The sequence below is a fragment of the Pavona decussata genome, unplaced genomic scaffold, assembly GCF_977016875.1.
Source record: "Pavona decussata unplaced genomic scaffold, jaPavDecu1.1 SCAFFOLD_122, whole genome shotgun sequence".
Taxonomy (NCBI): domain Eukaryota; kingdom Metazoa; phylum Cnidaria; class Anthozoa; order Scleractinia; family Agariciidae; genus Pavona; species Pavona decussata.
Window position 1 is genome coordinate 228,790 of NW_028145536.1, and position 18,671 is coordinate 247,460.

General features: G+C 37.4%; 1 protein-coding gene and 2 long non-coding RNA genes across 3 annotated transcripts; all 3 read right to left on the minus strand.

Moving 5' to 3' along the window:
* Positions 1-1,059: 1,059 nt before the first annotated feature.
* Positions 1,060-3,786, minus strand: LOC146469494 (uncharacterized). The gene is made up of 2 exons (XR_014867180.1): positions 3,439-3,786; positions 1,060-1,665 (listed from the first exon to the last, which is right to left on the minus strand). It is a non-coding gene; the product is annotated as an uncharacterized LOC146469494 (long non-coding RNA).
* Positions 3,787-6,532: 2,746 nt separating this feature from the next.
* On the minus strand, positions 6,533-9,359 carry LOC146469495 (uncharacterized). Its single transcript, XM_085123112.1, has 4 exons — positions 9,345-9,359; positions 8,463-8,643; positions 7,676-7,993; positions 6,533-6,908 (listed from the first exon to the last, which is right to left on the minus strand). The coding sequence occupies exons 1-4, from the start codon at positions 9,357-9,359 to the stop codon at positions 6,796-6,798; spliced, it is 627 nt and encodes a 208-aa protein (XP_084979238.1). The 3' UTR covers positions 6,533-6,795.
* Positions 9,360-14,241: 4,882 nt separating this feature from the next.
* On the minus strand, positions 14,242-16,733 carry LOC146469496 (uncharacterized). Its single transcript, XR_014867211.1, has 2 exons — positions 16,465-16,733; positions 14,242-14,549 (listed from the first exon to the last, which is right to left on the minus strand). It is a non-coding gene; the product is annotated as an uncharacterized LOC146469496 (long non-coding RNA).
* Positions 16,734-18,671: the final 1,938 nt, after the last annotated feature.

The following is an 18,671-nucleotide window of genomic DNA, read 5'->3' on the forward strand; positions in this document are numbered from 1 at the left end:
CCCTACGGAAAATACACATTTTAGAACTTGTCATCGATAGCATGATGGAATATTACAGTCACGCAAAGGATGATTACTTATTAAAAAGTAATGATGACTTGACAAGCGTATTCCTTACCATCTAAGAGTTATGAAGCTCAATCTATAGAAAGCATTGTAAATGCTTATTCCAGGACTAAGTACAAAAATCAAAATTGTATTTTTTGATATCATTCGTCTGCTCTCATGTTTGAGTCTGCCTGATGTGTCGAGGAAAAAATGAGTTAGGAAACTTGACACGCCAAAGAACTAAATTGAGGCATTTTAGGGCAAGTAGATTAATTGCCTATATCAAGGTACTCAACTGTCAATCAGTATTTGAATGCTTAAAAGCGTGTTACATGATCCGGTCTGTTTAACTTCCAGTTAGAGTGTGTGTAAATTCGTTGAGTGGTTAAGCTGAAGTTACTAAACTTCAGGAAAGAATCTATCACACGTCACCTTTAGCTTTCTAAAATTGTTTATGTGATGTCCATTAATCAAATGGAAATTTCAATTTAGACAAGCATTGAAATTTCTAGTCGACGTTCAGAGCGCATCTTGGCTTTGACAAGTGTAGGCGCGATCGATCAAGTCCAGCCAAATTTTTCAAGAAATATTTCAATGGTTCGTAGACTCCCCCGCACCCACTCCCAAAATCGCCAAATACAATTTGTGCATTACAAAGGATATCGTCCTGCTCCACTCAAATGTGATAAGATCGCTCTTAAAGAAACGACGTGCGTAAGGCTCACAAAGAATTGCGATAGTTATTAAAAATTAATAAGTCACTTATTATTTCAAGCTGAACCGTCATTATCTAATGCAAGGGTTCACTGTACAAATATTCTGTCCAAAAACAACAACTATCGTGAAAGTTAACTACACCTGTTCCGCTTCTTGTTGAAGATTTGCATAAAAAGCAATGTTTTTTTTTGGCAGCTATGGAAAACAATAAAATCTCTTTAACTCATGGACCATACTAAGGACCAAATTCACGACATGACAACTCAGCCCTCCTCGAATGTAAATGGAAAAAATTATAAAACACCCTGCATAAACGGAAAAAAAATCAGCGTGATAACTTCACAGAAACTTGCAATTTTAACTTTCCTTTCAGACTTGAAGGAGTTCAGACACAATGGTGTTTGTATTTGTGTGTTCCGATTGTGGAGAGGTCGAGAAAAGGTCCAGCTTTCGCTTTTTACGGTATTTTTGGTTGAACAGGAATTTATTTTATAGGGTAGGCAGTAATGACACAACGTTTTTCCGAGTTCAAAGTCCTTTATGGTTGACATGCCAATGATCTATACAATGAAGCTACTAACGCGAATAAACATTTCAACGAAACTAAAATCATGTCTAAATTTGCAGCAAGAAAAGCCTGGTTTTCGACCTTCGATTACTTTAATTTATTTTCCACTAAATTGGTGAAATAAAAGCGAAGCTAAGATCTTATCTATAGCTGAAATACATATTTATTGCTATCGTATAACTAAGAAGACGGCTTGTTTGTTTTAAGTTCAGCTGCGAGGTTCTCACTTGTCGTACGTCTCAGCAGCCCATTCGTTCGGCGGCCTCGCACAATTGGCGTTTTCTTGAGGTAAAATCTTTCATATCTTCTCGGATCCATTCGTTCCTTCCATTCTAAAAGTGAGAAAAAAAGACAAATCAAAAGAAAGGAAGAAAGAAAGAAAGACAGAAGAAGAAGAATAAGCCAGTCAGGAAAACATTTAAGTTAGTAATTACTTGCAGACTGATTGACCAAAAGGGAGTTAAATGTATAATACAATCCTTACATTGATGATGCCAAGTCGATCTACGGATTGGTACCCTTAAAGAAAGCTTGTTGAGAAAGATAGTTTATTCCAAAATCAGATAATGGGGGTCGGCCGATTTCCTTCAAACTTTCACCATTTAATGTCTGTCCGAAATGATAATGAATTATGCTATTTAGCAATTCTCCTGCTGTTGCGTTTCGTAGTTTGACCACCCCCCCTGGTTTTGACCCTCACTGAACCTGATGTCACGCAAAATATATGCAGAATTTGAAGGTCAATAAAATATATTTCGCGTCATTTCTGGGGACTCATATCGATTGCTTGTATTGTTTACGGTCTAAAAAACGTTGTTAACGGAAAATATCCCGACTTAACACAAAACTTATTTTTTTATAGAATTTTGCAATTTCCTTGCGATCGCGAAAATGTCTTGGGCCAAATGTGAGGCAATTTCGAAACTGTTTTTCTCAGAGGTGCGGCGTTCCTTTCCGAAAATTTCAAGATATTTTTTAAGCCAAACATCTGTTCTCCCAAAATCAGCAAACTCTAACTTGAGCCATTAAAATGCGTTTGCATGAGCCACGCTCGAAGTCAAAGATGACTCGGTATTTTTGCTAATAAAGTTCCACAGCGGGTTTTTCTTTATTTCATCTTCTTCTTATTATTTTTTTTCTTTTTTGTTTTTGGATAAGCTCGATGAAATTATCCTAACTCTCCGAGGTAGAACTTCCCTGGAAAATTTAGTTGAGTGTCGCTTTGGGCAGGAATAACATCAAATTGGTGTTAGCTCACACTTGATTTGATTAAGCGTGACATGTCACGGTAATTGACAATTTTGTCAAACGTGATCATAAACAGAACACATTTCTCGCTTCTTTTAACATTTGCATTTTAAACTTGGTAACAACAAGCTTTTCCCTGATACTAGATTAAGTCTTGGAGTCAGACTGTTGTCGATAATTGTTAACTAAAATAAAAACAGCAGCAAATACCTGTGAAACTTGCCACGGCAAGAGAAGCTTGATTACCGAACCTCCGATATGTTCGTTACATAACAGACAATTGAAAGAACAACAAATCTTTCTTCTGTAATGCGTTGGGTTCCGCCATGGATCTGAAGTGCTCTTTCTGGTCTGTGGATTCGCCTTGCTATCCTGTACACGAGATATTGAATCGCATCTCGTCAGTCTTGGTTTTGGGAAGCAAGCGTGGCGCGACGGGTTCAAAGACTTCAAAGATCTCCCAAGCCGAGTTGATTCTCAACAGAGCAGGTAAATTTGATGTCCCTGAAGATGACAAAAGAGGAATGACTGCTTGCCCCAGACATCGCAAGAACCTTACAACAGACTGGACCGGCCGAAAACGGACTATGTGTTGCCATCCAAGTCATATAGGGACAACGAAAGCCGGGGTAATACACAAACCAACCCGACGAGTAAATGCCAAGATGTCACAAGGCATTTTTGAGCTGCATAACGCTTTTGTTCCCATCGGTTCAGGTTCGTTTTATGTTAACTGACTGACTGCATAAAAGACTCATTTATAAAATATTTAAAAAGTTCTGCAGCACGAGCTAGTGTGAAACCATATAGCCAACAGCGAAGAATGGCAAACAGTTCTTAATAACGACTCAACTTACTCTGAATTTCCTTTCCGCCTTTCTTTTACTTCCTTTCCACCGTTCTCCTTTTGCAAACCCATTAAAAGAGAGAGAGTCAGGTAAAATTATCAACAGAACAAGAACCGCAACAAGGAATTTAAGAGCTTTGGTTGCCATACTCGACGGGAAATTTCTCCTTGTTTTCGATCAAACCAGTTCGCGCAAAGCGTCTTAAACCTTCTGCTGTATGAAATCAATTTGACAGGACTTAAAGGTAAACTTGGGGATTGTTTTGTCGAAAACTAATTGTGGTGCCCATACTGGGTGATGAAACACATAGATTATAATAGATTTCTTTCTCATTGCGTGTTTAACAATCATACCTCAGAAATGAGGCGTACCTTTGCACGAATTTATTTGTTGACAACGAAACACTCCTATAAGTTCAAAACCGATAGGTGATATCATGGTTTTAAGTAACCTCAAGCAAAACTGAAGATAGATTCGAAATTTATCAGCATGAAAATAGTAGAAAACAGAAGACGAAAGTTGCATAACTTCATATTGCTTTTGTAAATTTGGACTTTCCAAATAACGAAATAACGGTATTTTGTTTGACATGCCGTTCGGCAGACAACCAATCATGTGATTGAAAAGTAGTGCGTGCATTCCAATGCTTTAGAGCCTTGTCTGATTTTCATCGTCTCATTTATTCATTCAAACTATTGGAAACAATATAGGAAAATGTTTTTGTGTGTGTTCGCTCCGTTCCTATGTTTAACTTAATCTTTTGGACCACACTATTGGATCACTGAGAAAATGGCATATTACCCATAAGGGTTGATAAATTAAAACACGGAATTTAAGTTTCAAAGAAACAAAAATTAAAACAAACAATTCAACTCGAAGCGGTGGTTTAAATGGAGCTAAAACATTCATGCTCACTGGTTAAATTAAATATCAGGCTTTTGTCAAGACACTATATTTAATATTTAATTACTTGCGCTTTAACCATGTTTATTATTATTCGTTGGAAATTACGAACACGATAAGAATATTAGTGAGCATGATCCTAATGAAAAACAGGGAGGCGAGAAGACAAAAGGTTAAATTACCAAAATAACGGCTCACACCTGTGTTACAGGTTTCGGTACATTTCTTTAACGTTCTCTACAAAATTCTAAATATTTCATAGCTCGCTTGTGTTTTCATTGAATTTCGATGTGCCTTGTTAGAGTATAAAGCACCCAAATGACGCCATTTCTGGGCGCATTCAGTTCCAAGATCGTTACAAATCACGCATAAAATTGTAAAGCTATAGTGAAAAAAAAAGAGAAGAAAAAGGAGAAGAACGACGTTTTAATTAATCTTTTCTTTTGCATTGCTTTTTATTGCTTTCTCTCAATTTTTTTCATACCTCCTACATATTTTTACACGTTCTCTTCCCCCTTTATATCTCTGAAGTTTTGTTTTGAACATTGAACTTGACCGAAGAATGGTCGAAACGTCGTTTTCAGTTTTAACGTTATATTTTACTGTTAATCATCTTAACAGTCACAGTTTGAATTTATCACCGACTTGTTCGCATACTGTGTTTGATTTTTCTTACAAAAAACAAAACGCGTGTTGTTAAACTTGTAGTGTCCTGTAACTGCCGCAACAGCAAGTTCATTTATCATCTGATTCACAATTCACCTTTAGTCGATGATTTTTGGATATGACCATTATTTACATTCAGTTCTTTCCAGAAAAGAAAAGTAGAGAGCGGTTCTTCAACAACACTGCATGCAGCTGGTCCATGACTCTTTTAATTTATTCAAATATTATCAGATAACCATAAAAAGGAATTGTTCTCGCCTCCTTACTCCTTTGTGAGTATCTGAAATGCCTAAATTAATTCTTCTTCCAAATGTTCATGAAGAACTGAAAACACCCCAAGTGTAAATCAAATACTTGCTCAATACTTTAGACAAAATTTCAAAAACTACAATATCCTGTTGCATGATATTCCTAAAAAAAAAAAAAAAAAAAAAAAAAAACGCTGAGCCGTTTACAGCAGCTGTAAGTATTTCTTACAGAAAATGTTTTTCTTTTCCGGTCATTGTGATGATTATTGAAAATCGTGACGAGGATGTATAATTGGTAAAATTGTTTTCATTTCCGTTGTCGACAGCCAACTACAGGTGGTGCAAATTAAAAGCCTTTAAAAGTATGTTCAATAATAGTGCCCCGTCTGAATCATTATTTACTAGGAAGAACAGCGTGAAATAAGCAGTCATAAGTCAAACGTTTTCCAGAAAGCTGTTGGGTTTTATTATTCATGGTTTATACTTTTTTATCTGACAACGTTTTTTCAATCGAGTGTAATCGTAAGCCATTGTTAAAGGGGAAGTATCACGAGAATTTGATGTCGTTTCAAAGCTCAAAAATGTCTGTCTCTCAACAGAAACAAAAACAAAATAAAATAAAATGAAATAATTGTCCAGTTTTGTTTTAAGTTATCACTCCCAGTGCAATAAAACTGCCGGTTAGTGCCTCTGACCAGAGATAGAGTAGGTCGGAATGGGCTGAAATTTGAAAAATGTTAGGCTAACGTTTTTGAAGTTCTTGCAATTTTGTTTCCAGAATGTACTATAACAGGTCACGAGTTGTTCCTTTCAAGAATTGAATTAATTTCTTTCCTCTCTTTGTTCTAGAATTATTCTGTAGGCAAGTGAAGGTCTTATTTTACCATTTTTAATAAAAAAGAGGGAGTAATATTACAAACGCACCTGTTTACAAAAAGAGATTTTACTTATTTACAAAATATGTTTCTCTTTGCGATGGCTAGCTAATTGCTACATCACTTGTGCCCACAGGCCTAATTGCCTGTAAACCCATCGCGTGTAAATAAAAGTTATGATCGATATGGTATACTGCACGCAATGGATTATCACAAAATAAGTATCATATCTAAAGAACGGGGTATAAAAAAACGCGTATTTCTAGAAAATAGTATTACTTTGAATGCAAAACACTTCCAAAAAGGGTCCAAATTAAGAGCATTTATCCGCCTTACTCGAGTACCGCCGCCCGGATTGAACACTGGGTATTTTGTCAAGTTTCGTTTGAGTCACAAGAGTCAACAGGGATATTCATTGCAACAGTTTTATTACAATTTAGCAAAGATTCCATAACAGCTACATTATGCCCAGCCTGGTCCTCGTCTACTAATTATATATTATGGTAAATCGTATATGTTGCTCGAAACTAATTTATCGCAGTACGTTATTGCGAAAATTTATGTCCTCACAATTACAAAAGTCTGCTCTATATTTTAACAATTTATCTTAACAACGTTCGAAGTCGGGCCATTCCATGCTTTGCTGATTGCCAAAATGCACGATCCTAACGTGACTAATTCACGCCTCGCCTGTCACAACGCCAGAACAAGTAGAGTTTTCTTCCAGATACAACGTAACCGACAAGATTCCTGATACGCCAACCAAGGAAACCATTGCGGCGTGGAACTAGACATGAAGATAACATGAATTAATAACCAGGTACACCACCCGCCCTAACTCACTGATACGTGACTGACTTTGCGAAAATTTGAATGCTTAATTACAAGCTTCCTTGTTTCATATTCTAGTTTCCTATCACTTGTTAAATAACAAAACAATAAAATAAATAATCAAATTGAATGTCAATAACAAGAGGAGTGCTTGCGGCAGTCTTCCGAGCTGGAGGCTCATGATAAAGTGTTTGATAATAATCCAGATCGAATTGGAATTTAGAAATGTTGGTTTTTGAGGAGAGGGGAAAACCGGAGCACCGGGAAAAAAAACCTCTCGAAGCAGAGTTAAGCCATGCCTTAACATGTTTGAGTTCAAATAAAGAAAAAAAAATGGGTGTAGACTTTTACATACATTCAAATAGATTTTATTTTGATTAGAAAGTACTTTGTACGAGAGAAATGTTCACGTAAAATGCGCACTAACAATGGCCGAAGGTGCATGGCCAACAAGGAATTGTATCCTACTCTTCTCCCCATACAAGACGTGAATAGCAAGCACATCGCAGGGATACGTACCCAACTCAGTTATTGTTAGTTTTTCGTGATGATTTACTTAATTACCAATTTAATCAGCTGGGAGAATAAGAAGAGAACAAGGAGAACAGTTTTATGCCAGGGGTAACCTCATGCTTGAGATTATAATTCTGACGCCCTTATAACTCAAACACCACCGAACTATAATGAAAATGCTTCCGACTTATAGAAGAGCAATTGACTTACAAAAACGCAGAAGATGAAAGCAGTAGCTGTGACGGAATGACGTGTTGATTCCAGTTCCATGTAAAAGCAGAGGAATAGGAACACTGAGTTTTCTGGCTGCAATGATTGCACTATGTGGGATGGTCAGGTTGAGGCCAGGGGCTTCCATCTCCGAGTCAAAGTTGAATTTCTCTGGAACATCGTCCTCGAATGGCGTGTCCTCCATAAAGTTACTTTCTTCGTCCTTAGCCACCAAGGAAACATCATAATCAGCTATGGCGGCAACGAAGAAAAGGGCGAAAAGAGCATATAGCATCATACTGCAACGCATCTTTTCTCCTGCAAATGTACGTGGAATGGCAGACACATTTAATTCCATTATTTCTCTTTTACGTGTAGATCATGACGATTTTTGTAAGATTCATGAGGCTAGCATGAAAAGAAGCGAATCAAGCAATTGGCTAGTGGTAATACAGTCAGTTAAGATTAAAAGCCAATGATACACAGCGTTCAACATTTGATGCTCCACAAATGTACATGTTGAGTGATGTGTAGACTTGTTCCCATTACGAATTTCTTGACGTTTTCTCTTGCCGTTTGACTTGTTGCACGTTGTTGAACGGAAAGAGTGAGCTTCTATTCCGTTCACCAACGTTCAACAAGTGCGTAAATGGCCTGGTGAAATCTTTATAAAACATGCAAAAAGGCAAACAAACAGAAATACATGGAATCAAAATGATGGTACTAACAGGGAATTAAATCGAATTCGCTTCTCATCAGTACGGGTGAGCAAATAAGCTTGACCTACCTTCAGTGAAGTCCTTGAGATGAATTTCTTGTAAATCTTCTTTGCTAACTTTGTAGACCTCGCTGTAACTGTATGTCCAAACTGTGCACAGTTCTTCCTTTATATACCATTTTGAACTATCTCTAATTTTAGAACTAGAGAACCCATAAGCGCGTCTTAGTAATTTAACTTTGAGAAATTCCTGTTGGAATAAAATATTGTCTTTCAGAATGCTAAGAGATTCTCAACTGGTAATGTTTGCTAAGTGTTTCATTCCTAACAATTAGCTCCGCTCTCAACTAGTACAAAATCAATTATATCCGTGTTGATATTGATTTTTTGACACTAAAGGTACTGGGCTTTGACTGTAAAATTACATGGGATTTAAATTAAAAAAAAAGGGAATTGCGATCTTCCGCAGCTGATCGAATGAACGTACTCAACCAGGGTAGCCAGGTTATAAAAACTTAACTTTTCAGAATTTATAACTTGCTATTGCTGCTACTTGTACATGTAAAGAGGAGAAAAAAAGAAAATATTCCAGGATTTTCATAGCTATACTGTAGCTTGAGAGTTAAGTGATTGCCTCGCAGTAAGAGGGCAGGGAAGTTCTTGGGTGAAAAAGAAAGAAGAACGAAGGAGGCCACAAAATTCATCATGTTAGTAACAAATAGCGTTGTCTTTTTATTTAATAAGTAGAGAAGAGTTATAGAAGAAGCTTGTGACTGTAGTAAAGTTGTAAGAGAGAGCATCGTTTATCAAAAACCTTAACTGCAACTGTTTTATGCGGAAGTAAAGTAAACTGTTAGCTGTTAGCACGTGATCTTGGTAGTCCTTGTGAATGATATGGATATTCCGCTGATGAAACAACATCCGCTGTGCGGTCAGAGTAAACGGAATTACCTGCACCCGAAACATTCCTACGCATGAATCGTTCTGACACGTCTTGTTAAAGGGGTACTTATTCAGTAAATCTGACCACAAACAGCACTGGGATTGTGGGCTTAAAGATCACAGTCGCTCGGAGAAAGATTCCATGTATGCAGATATTCGTTGAGGTCAAAATACTTGAAGTCGTTGCGAAACTACTAAAATTATCCATGTTCATCTCGAAACTTCCTCTTAAAAGGATTACGTCATGCGGAATTTTACCTTCTAGCGTCGACAACGTGCTGAAGTGAACGCTGAGTATTGTTTGCTGACCACAAAATGCTCCTTGAATACAAACCCATCAGAATGGGGCATCAAGTGGTTTTCACTAAAAGGGTCATTGTTTAGAACAATTTCAGAAAAGAACTGAGGATAAAGGATGTCTTTTTTTCCGTCAGAGAAACTTATTTACAATAACGTTTTTAGAAAACTATCTAATGCATACGGTGAGCGTCATCCTCTAGGGACTAGAACCTCATGCATGAAAGAGAAGCAATACTCCGGACCGAGTTCCTGTCCTGTTGGTGACTGTACTTTTCCTTCTTTTTAATGATTAATTGGACCGCGTGTGAATTTGCGGTATCTGAAATTGCCTAAAGAAGAAGACACAGTGGTTACCAATAACACGAGACTCTCCGTCTTCAAAACACTATATTATTTTATGCCGGTCTCGTTTAGAGCAAAGCGCATTTTTTAACTTAAAACTTTTAATTTTCACTGCACGTGATTATTTGCTAACTCGCACACAGAACTGTGCAGTCAAATTTAAAAACGGTTTTACCACATGATGTAGTAAAAGAGTCTCTTTCTTTGTAGTTTAGACTGACCTCGAAATCAATTTTGATAACGTTTAACCATCTGTTAGTAGGTAAAATTTTGAACTGTTTTTGCTTTGTTGCCGTGAAATCTTACCCACCAAAACTTTACTTTATCCTCGTCTTTTGAAGGAGGAGGATCACGTGTTACGAATTAGAAAGTATTGGATACACTTAGAGTTCCTGGTTACAGTTGTTAAAATAACGAAACCAGTAAAACTTATTGAACCGCTGTGGCAGTTCAGAAATACAACAGCAAAATTTTGCAAACTGAAATAATAGTTGCTACAGATAGATTTTAAGCATTTTTATTATTGAAGAGAAATCGAGCTAGAAATATTTATGTCCATGCAACGAATTAAAATACATAGATCTTTGATAGACAAAAAAATGGGAAGTACTTGTAATTCAAAAGGCAAAGTTAAAAGGAAGAGCATGATGTTTCCATTCTAAGTATGAGTTTGGTTACTAAAGAAAAAATGCATTATTAAACTTGCTGCCAGTTTTGGCGGGAGGAAGCGATTTCCATAAAGCGCTTAGTTTGAAGAAACGAATGTGCTGGGATTTCACTGAACATCAAAGTTAAATCCTTTAAAGATAAGGACAGAATGCTGCCGGATAGATTCTCACTTAGTAATGCTAATAATATATCATTCTTAACGTTGTACTACGCTGTCAACTCAGCACTCAGTGACAAAATCAAACAATGGAGTATCCACTAGGCACTCTAATGATATTAGCCTGAGCAGGTTAAAACGTCCTTAGCCCAACGTTCATTTCTTCATCGCGCCGCAAAACGTTGGAATGAGTTGGACCATCAGATAAAAAAATTTATCATCATTAAGCCTTTTCAAGAAGACGGTGAAAACCCCCTAATTTTCATGACGTATAAGGCTAAGTATTTCTTATTGTATATAGTAGTTTTATTGCCTTGTTGAAGTTTGTTGTAGTGTTGTAGATTGTGAGTTTGCAATTGAGGTATCTGGAATTGGTTAGAATGATTCGGTTGATCCATTGCTTTTGGCTTTACGGAACATTTCAAATCCGGAAGCAGTCGAAGGTTTGATTTAAAGCTCGGATGGTTTTATTAACAAGAGAAATGTATTTAAAAAAATTCTTGAATTGTTTTTCACGTTAAAACAACGTCTTTGAAAACCGTGCCAAACGTTCTTCTTTTTAGGTCGTGCATGTACGCCGTCAGGTTTTGTGACAGTTCAAGCAAGTCACCGCATTTCGAAACACAGACAATCTTAATGACGTCTGACAATACCAAGATTTCTCAAGGCTGTTCAATATCTTAAAGTATGTGGTTAAATAACACACGTCTCACGATTAAAATCATGTTACCTTTCTTTTTGAAACTTCTCGCAATCTCCGTAATAGCCACCTCTTTATAAAAACAAATCAGAAGTTTTTCAGAGACTAGTAGTGCCTATAAAAAAAAATTAACAAAGAGAATATTTAGTCAAGACCCGAACTGCAAAGTTTTATTCGGACGCAAGGTAAACTCCGATCCTTGCACGTGATCTAATATTTATTGTTTAGTCCTTATGGATGTTCTGCTGATTAATCAACACCGCTTTGTGGTCAGCCAGTAATAATTGTTAGTGACCGAGACTATATACACATGGAAACTGTACGCATACATGAACCCCTTCTGAAACGTCTTGTCATAACTGCACTTATTCAGTAAATCGTGCTAGAAGCGACATTGGAATTACGGGCTAAAGAACACACTCGCTTGGTGAAAAAAGCTGTGTGTGACAGATATCACTGAGGTCAAAATACTTGCAGTGACGTTGCTGAAACTACTATATCCAAGTTCATCTCGAAACTCCCTCTTAACAGGATTTACATATTACGGAACTTTACCTTGTAGCATCCTAATCGTGCTGAAAGGAAAGTTGAGTATTGTTTCCTGAACTCAAAATGCTCGTAGGATACAACGAATAAAGCGATTTTTACCGATAAAAAGACATGGTCATTGCTTAGAACATTGTTTTTTAGGGCTGAAGCAATTGAAGAACAATGATGCCATTTTTACATGTTGCCGGGGCATTAAATTTCTATCCTGGCTATTCCTATAGTCAAATAAACTTCTGCATTATAAGCCTTCAACTAAGAAACTAACTACTGGCGAGGGTAATAGTCAAGAAGAGAGAAAATCTAATGCAAGGAAGAGTGTCGATACTCCTTGTTGAGTTGCGAATTGCTGTCCTGTGCATAACGTTTTCTAGCCTTCCTTTCAATAATTAATAAGATTGTGTGTTTGAGGTATCCGATATTGGTTAAAATGATTCGGGTGATCGATTGCTTTTGGCTTTACGCAACATTTCAATACCCGGAAGCAATTGAAGTTTTGATTTAAAGCTCGGATGATTTTATTTACAAGAGAAAATGTATTGGAAAAAAAAAAACAACAACAACAAACCTTTCTTTAATTGCTTTCACGTTAAAACTACGTCTTTAAAAACCGTGCCAAACTTTCTTCTTTTAGGTCCGTACATGTGCGCCGTCAGGTTTTGTGACAGTTCAAGCAAGTCACCGCATTTCGAAAAACAGACAGTCTAAATGACGTGTGGCAATACCAAGATTGCTCAAGCCTGTTCAATATCTTTAAGTATGTGGTTAAACAACACACGTCTCACGATTGAAATCATTTTACCTTTCTTTTCGAAACTTCTCGCAATCTCCGTAATCGACTTTGTACAATGTACAACTTAATTCAGGATATGTATATCAAGCATTGTTGATATATCGATTTTGGGCGCATTTTTGGTCTACATCGTCCGATTTCTATACCGGCACCTTCTGTCATACATTTTTTGTTTTCACTTTCATTTTTACAGAAGCCAATATAACTATACAAGGAAACCAATTGCTATTACTTCCATGTTATCACTGTGTCTGGAAGCAAACGCCAAAGAGCCAAACACTCTTGCCTCTGAAAGCTAACGGAATCAGCGCTACTGGCTTTGGATGGAAGAGATGGTGAAGTTAAATGTTGTACTCGGCGTCTATTCTCTAAAATTTCGAAAACGTGCTAGTTGCTAATCATGAATAATTATAAGTATATATATGTGATTGCTTCCTAATTACTCTTCCGCATGCATGATCAAGGCTTCTTATTAAAACGCTTTTCAAAACGATCCCCCATCCCCAGCCCCGCGCACAACCCTGCATTTGACCTTGGACACTACCCGTCGAAGGAGTGGAAGATTTGATTTACTTTTTGATTTATTTTGTAATTTGAGTTTTGTCCGGGAGGTATATCTTTTGGTCTGGCTCAATGCGTGCGTGCCTGGGCTTTTTTCTGTTTCTGTAGCAGTTCAGGCTTTTCTCAAGCACAGGATTTCCTCTTTGTAACTGAATGACTCTCTCAAAAGAGACTTTCAAAGAGTATTTGAAGCTGTCATTTAAATGAATAGTGTATGAAAAGCATGGGAAGCTTTAATTTTGTTTGAAGCTGAATATTTGTCCTCGAGAAGAGACATGTGAACACTTAAGAGTAAGGCATTTCAACGGGATTTTGGTCCTGCGAGGCAGGAATTTGAACAAGCCAATACACTGGCAATGGAAATTGTTGCACACAATTACGTTCACATTAATAAGAAGCGGAAACCTTAACTGGAAGGTAGGTGAGTCTAACTTCAATTTTATCGAGTTCATCAAACTTAATCGTGTGCGACCATTTTCAAGGACATTTCATTGGCTTGTTCAAATTCAAACCTTCCAGGACCAAAACCCCGTTGTAAAGTGTTCATATGCCTCTTTTTGAGGACAAATTCTCAGCTTCAATCAAAAACTTCCCGTGCTTTGCTGTCATAGATTTATTTATGCAACAGTTTCAAAATCTACTCAAATATTCACACAGCGCAGAAAATAAAACCAAAAGAAACACGCACACACATGTCATTCACGTGCGCACATACTGAACATTGAAATGTGCGCACGCTGGTCACATGCACATTCGTGCGAGCACGTCATTCACAAGTGCTTTTACCCCTTCCTTGTGTTTATTGGAAAATTACAGTTTATAAAAAACACTACTTGCACTTGTCGATTAACTTTTATTTTAGCATTTATTGATAATAAAAAAGTGGTTTGACATTATCTTCAACATTTACCCAGCGCAAGTCTTGTATGGCTTAACAAGTGTTTCAGTCGGTCAGAGCACATATACATATAAACATCTTTAAATTCAGAGAAATATCTCCTTTTTGTGAGAGTACATCTAGGCGAAACGCAATTAATCTTCTGCCATATTTTCCTCTCGTCTGTACACAGTTTCTCCACAGCCAAGCATTCTGGCGGTCATACAGACTTGACGCTTATTCATTGGAAGTCCAAGTGCTATCCTGTCCTAAAAACAATAAATCAGTTCGGTTATAATCGACGTACATCCTCGACGATTGAAAGCTAGAAGGTGAAGAAATCCTTATTCGAAATGTAAGATTCTCGTGCGAATACAAGTTATTGCTCAGTTACAGCATTGATATTACTCGTGATTTTAATTTTGCCCAATAATTACCGCTGTCGTACTACTTTTTATTCCTTACATGTTACATGTACTCTGAACGTGTAGACGGTCCTTTTGTTACATGAATTTCATATCCCAATTGATGTTAATCTGGCCTACCCTTGGGGCAGTCCATTACAACTTCTGATTTTTTATAATTAAATAATAAAAAAATGGAGGAAGGAAGGAAGAAAAATAAGAAAGAAAGAAAGAAAGAAAGAAAGAAAGAAAGAGAGAGAGAGAGAGAGAGAGAGAGAGAGAGAGAGAGAGAGAGAGAGAGAGAGAGAGAGAGAGAGAGAGAGAGAGAGAGAGAGAGAGAGAGAGAGAGAGAGAGAGAGAGAGAGAGACAGAGAGAGAGAGAGAGAGAGAGAGAGAGAGAGAGAGAGAGAGAGAGAAAGAAAGGAAGAAAGAAAGAAAAAAAAGAAAGAATGAATGAATGAGTGAAATGAATGAATGAATGAATGAATGAATGAATGAATGAATGAATGACTGATTAAATGGATGGACAGACGGACGGAGGACGAACGGACGGACGGACGAACGAACGAACGAAAGAACGAACGAACGAACGAACGAACGAACGAACGAACGAATGAATGAATGAATGAATGAATGAATGAATGAATGATTGAATGAATGAGTGAATGAATGAATGAATGAATGAATGAATGAATGAAACCCAATAGGCGTCTAAAAAGAGCGTTATTATTCTATACTGTTTAAAAACAAATACCGCGAACTGTTTGCATGATTTGTTTTGCGCCGTTTCAATGTTAGAGATGTGTTATTTAACAGGCTCTGTGTTTCAGCAGAAATATAAAAGAAGTAGCATTAACGGGGAATCCAGAAGATATGGACAAAGCCTCTCTTCTTTCCGCCAAAAATATCATAACATGTAATGGTACAGATAGGTAGCTTCTTAACTGGGAGGCCATAAAAGATGGACAGCAGACGCCTTTACGGGTTCTTGTCTCACCCGCGGGCGAAACAAGAACCGTAAAGGCGTCTGCTCTCGCTTGCAAAAACATCGCTCAAAAAAATTATTTGAAAGGGCCATATTTTCGTGGCTGCATCCAGCCGGTTTCAGCCCTCCGTCCTGAAGTCTTAGGGGGGCTATTTGCCAATATTTTTGCACGTTCTTCAGTGAGTCACAACGCTACTAAAATTAAAACTAAGAGATGCTGCATAAACCAAGACAAAGAGAGGTCAATTATAGTTTACTTCTTTAAAGGGAAAACACACCATAATGAGTACTTAAGAGATGCTACTAAAATTAAACCTAACGAGATGTGAAAAAACAAAACAAAAACAAGAAACAGACTTGTGCTTAGTTGAAAACAACCCTTCTTCAAGTCTTAGAGGGTGTATTAATTTGTCAGGGACTTGCACGTTCTTCAGTGAGTTACAACGGTACTAAAATTAAAACTCAGAGATTCTTCAGGCACAAAGACAAAGAGAGGCCAGTTATACTTATTTATTCAAAGAGAGATTAAACCACAATGTGTTCTTATCGAATTTTCATAGGTTTAAGCGAAGAACGTAAGAACAGTGAAGCTTAAATTTTATCCACCCTTACCATCCCGAAGCACTGACCACTTCATAGCTTAAGAAAACCACTGGAGTAATTTTAAACAAACCTGAACCAAAACATTTTTCCTTCCTTAGGTTCTACTAATGTCTGTTAGCTCTTTAACGCAACACAAACTTCGGAGGCGAAGCCTTTTGTAGGGAAAAATAACGTCTTTTAATCCTTACTCACCTTCTTTCCTCCGTTCCCCGGCTTTCCATGAATATACGGTGACGTGTAACCATAACTTGTTTGCGAGGCCCACAAGAAAATCAAGGCGCATAACAGCACAGGGAAGAGCTTGATTTCCATCACGACTGCTTTTGGTTATCCCACTGTGTTTTACAACTCATTTATTCTGTTCTTTTTATAGTGATGTTCCCACACGACGGGAAATTATTTCCAGTTGTCACTTAAGCAGCACTATCCTTGCTAATAAAAGAAACGACTCGATAGAGAGGTGATATACACCGGCCAATTCACTTTGTTTGCTTAAAAAACTTATTGGTTTAATTCGTTACATTTACAGTCTTCGCTATTAAAGTTTATTGTTCTATTCAGTTCTATTCAAAGAGACTTAAAGGTGTGACATTCAGTGGAACTAACCACTTTTTTCAGCGCTTAGTTGCCTTGAGTATATGAACTTCAGAAGCAAAATCCTTAACGCAGTCATTCCGTACACAACTCAATATAATTAATTTTTCAAGTGTGATATATTCGCATTTCAGCTGACTTTCCAGAAGCGTTATTAGTGTTTGCTTTAGATGTAGAGTGTTAGCGGAATGAACACCGCCTCCATAGTGAAATCCGATTCATGACAAGTTCTTATAAAACAGGTAATTTAGACAATGCTGCTGGATAGCTGTAGTTTTCTCTCAAACACAACTTGAGAATGCAAAACAAAAGTAAAATATAAAAACAGACTTTTCTCACCCGCTCCGAAATTTAAAACGATGACCCATGAACAGTTTTTGTGAGTTCCAATATGCAAACAAAATGTCATTATCTGTTTTTTGTCTGAAGGGCTATAGGAAGTAGCATATCCTGCAAGTCTAATTACATTATTCCACTATAATTAAAATACGAAATGCTTTTCGTCCATCTGCTACACCTATAATGGTCTTCATGTATTATTTTTGCTTCCAAAAGTGGAGAGGAATGAACAGGAATATTGTTCACTTTAATTAATCTAAGAAAAAAAAAAGTTAAGAAAAAGGGAAAGGAAAAAACATCAGCACCAAAGGAAAGTAATGCTTTAGTAGTTCCTTAAGGTTTCACGTTGGTTCATTCTCGGCCCCACAGCTATTCATTGTGCGCATGACATTAACGCAGTGAAGCCAAAGGCTCTTAGGTCAACAACGTTGTTGGCCATTCTTTGATGATCTTTACGCATCGGGCTTTTGACGGACCAAAATGTTTTCCCCACAACCAAAAGTATAGTATTTTCATGCATATATATTATGGTTGATGGTAGAAAAAACAAAATGATGCCTTTTCCAACAAGTCATCATCAGTCATTTTGACATTTTCATATCGTCATCCTCCATCACTTACGGTCAACAAGCGTGGGACGCAAATGGTTTTGATAAAACCTAAACCAGGAGCTCTGACTTATGCTTTCGCCTACTCCTTTTGCCATTAGATGTCATCACTAGCTATAGGTCACGAATTAAGGAGGGAATTAAAATGTAGCGTCCAGAACACAGAATTCACTATTGTTGTATTTTAGGAATATTTGAGGTATAAAGTATGATAGCTTATTTTGAGATAGTCGAGGTAGCGAAACGCGAAAGCCCGAGTGAAAATTGCCTGACATGAAGGGTCGTCCGCTCTACTATCACTGACAAAACATAAGAGGCTATTCGTAGTCTAGCCCTCTCTGTAGCCAAGAAAGAATGATCATACATTGGAAAAGGCAGAAATTGTAAGAAAGTTTAACAGACCATTTTCGTTATTCAACTGAGGCGATTCGATAGCGTCGTAGCCAAGAGAAAATGTTATCCCTACTCAATTCTGCTCTCCGACCTTCAGTCTATTCTCGGTATAATTCCAGGGAGAGGCTGAAAAGAGTTTATGGAACGGTTACATCAGCCATCATAGTCATCAGCAGGCGGAACAGACAAAGATAATTACACCTCGCTTGCCTTTTTGCTGGGGGCAGCGGATTCACGATGCATTGCTGTTGTTAAGCTAGACCAAAGCTAATTTTCGTCGTTTCTTCGCCACGGTTCTAGTGGTTAAATACAAGAGGGTCAAAATTTCAACTGAATACCACGGAAAGGTTTGTAACAGCAGGTAATGGGCTCCTGGTAACAGGCAACAGTCTCTACGAGCTAATTCCATACAACAGTCAAGTCCACTCTTGTCACGTCGAATACACAATTTTCCTGGATAAATGT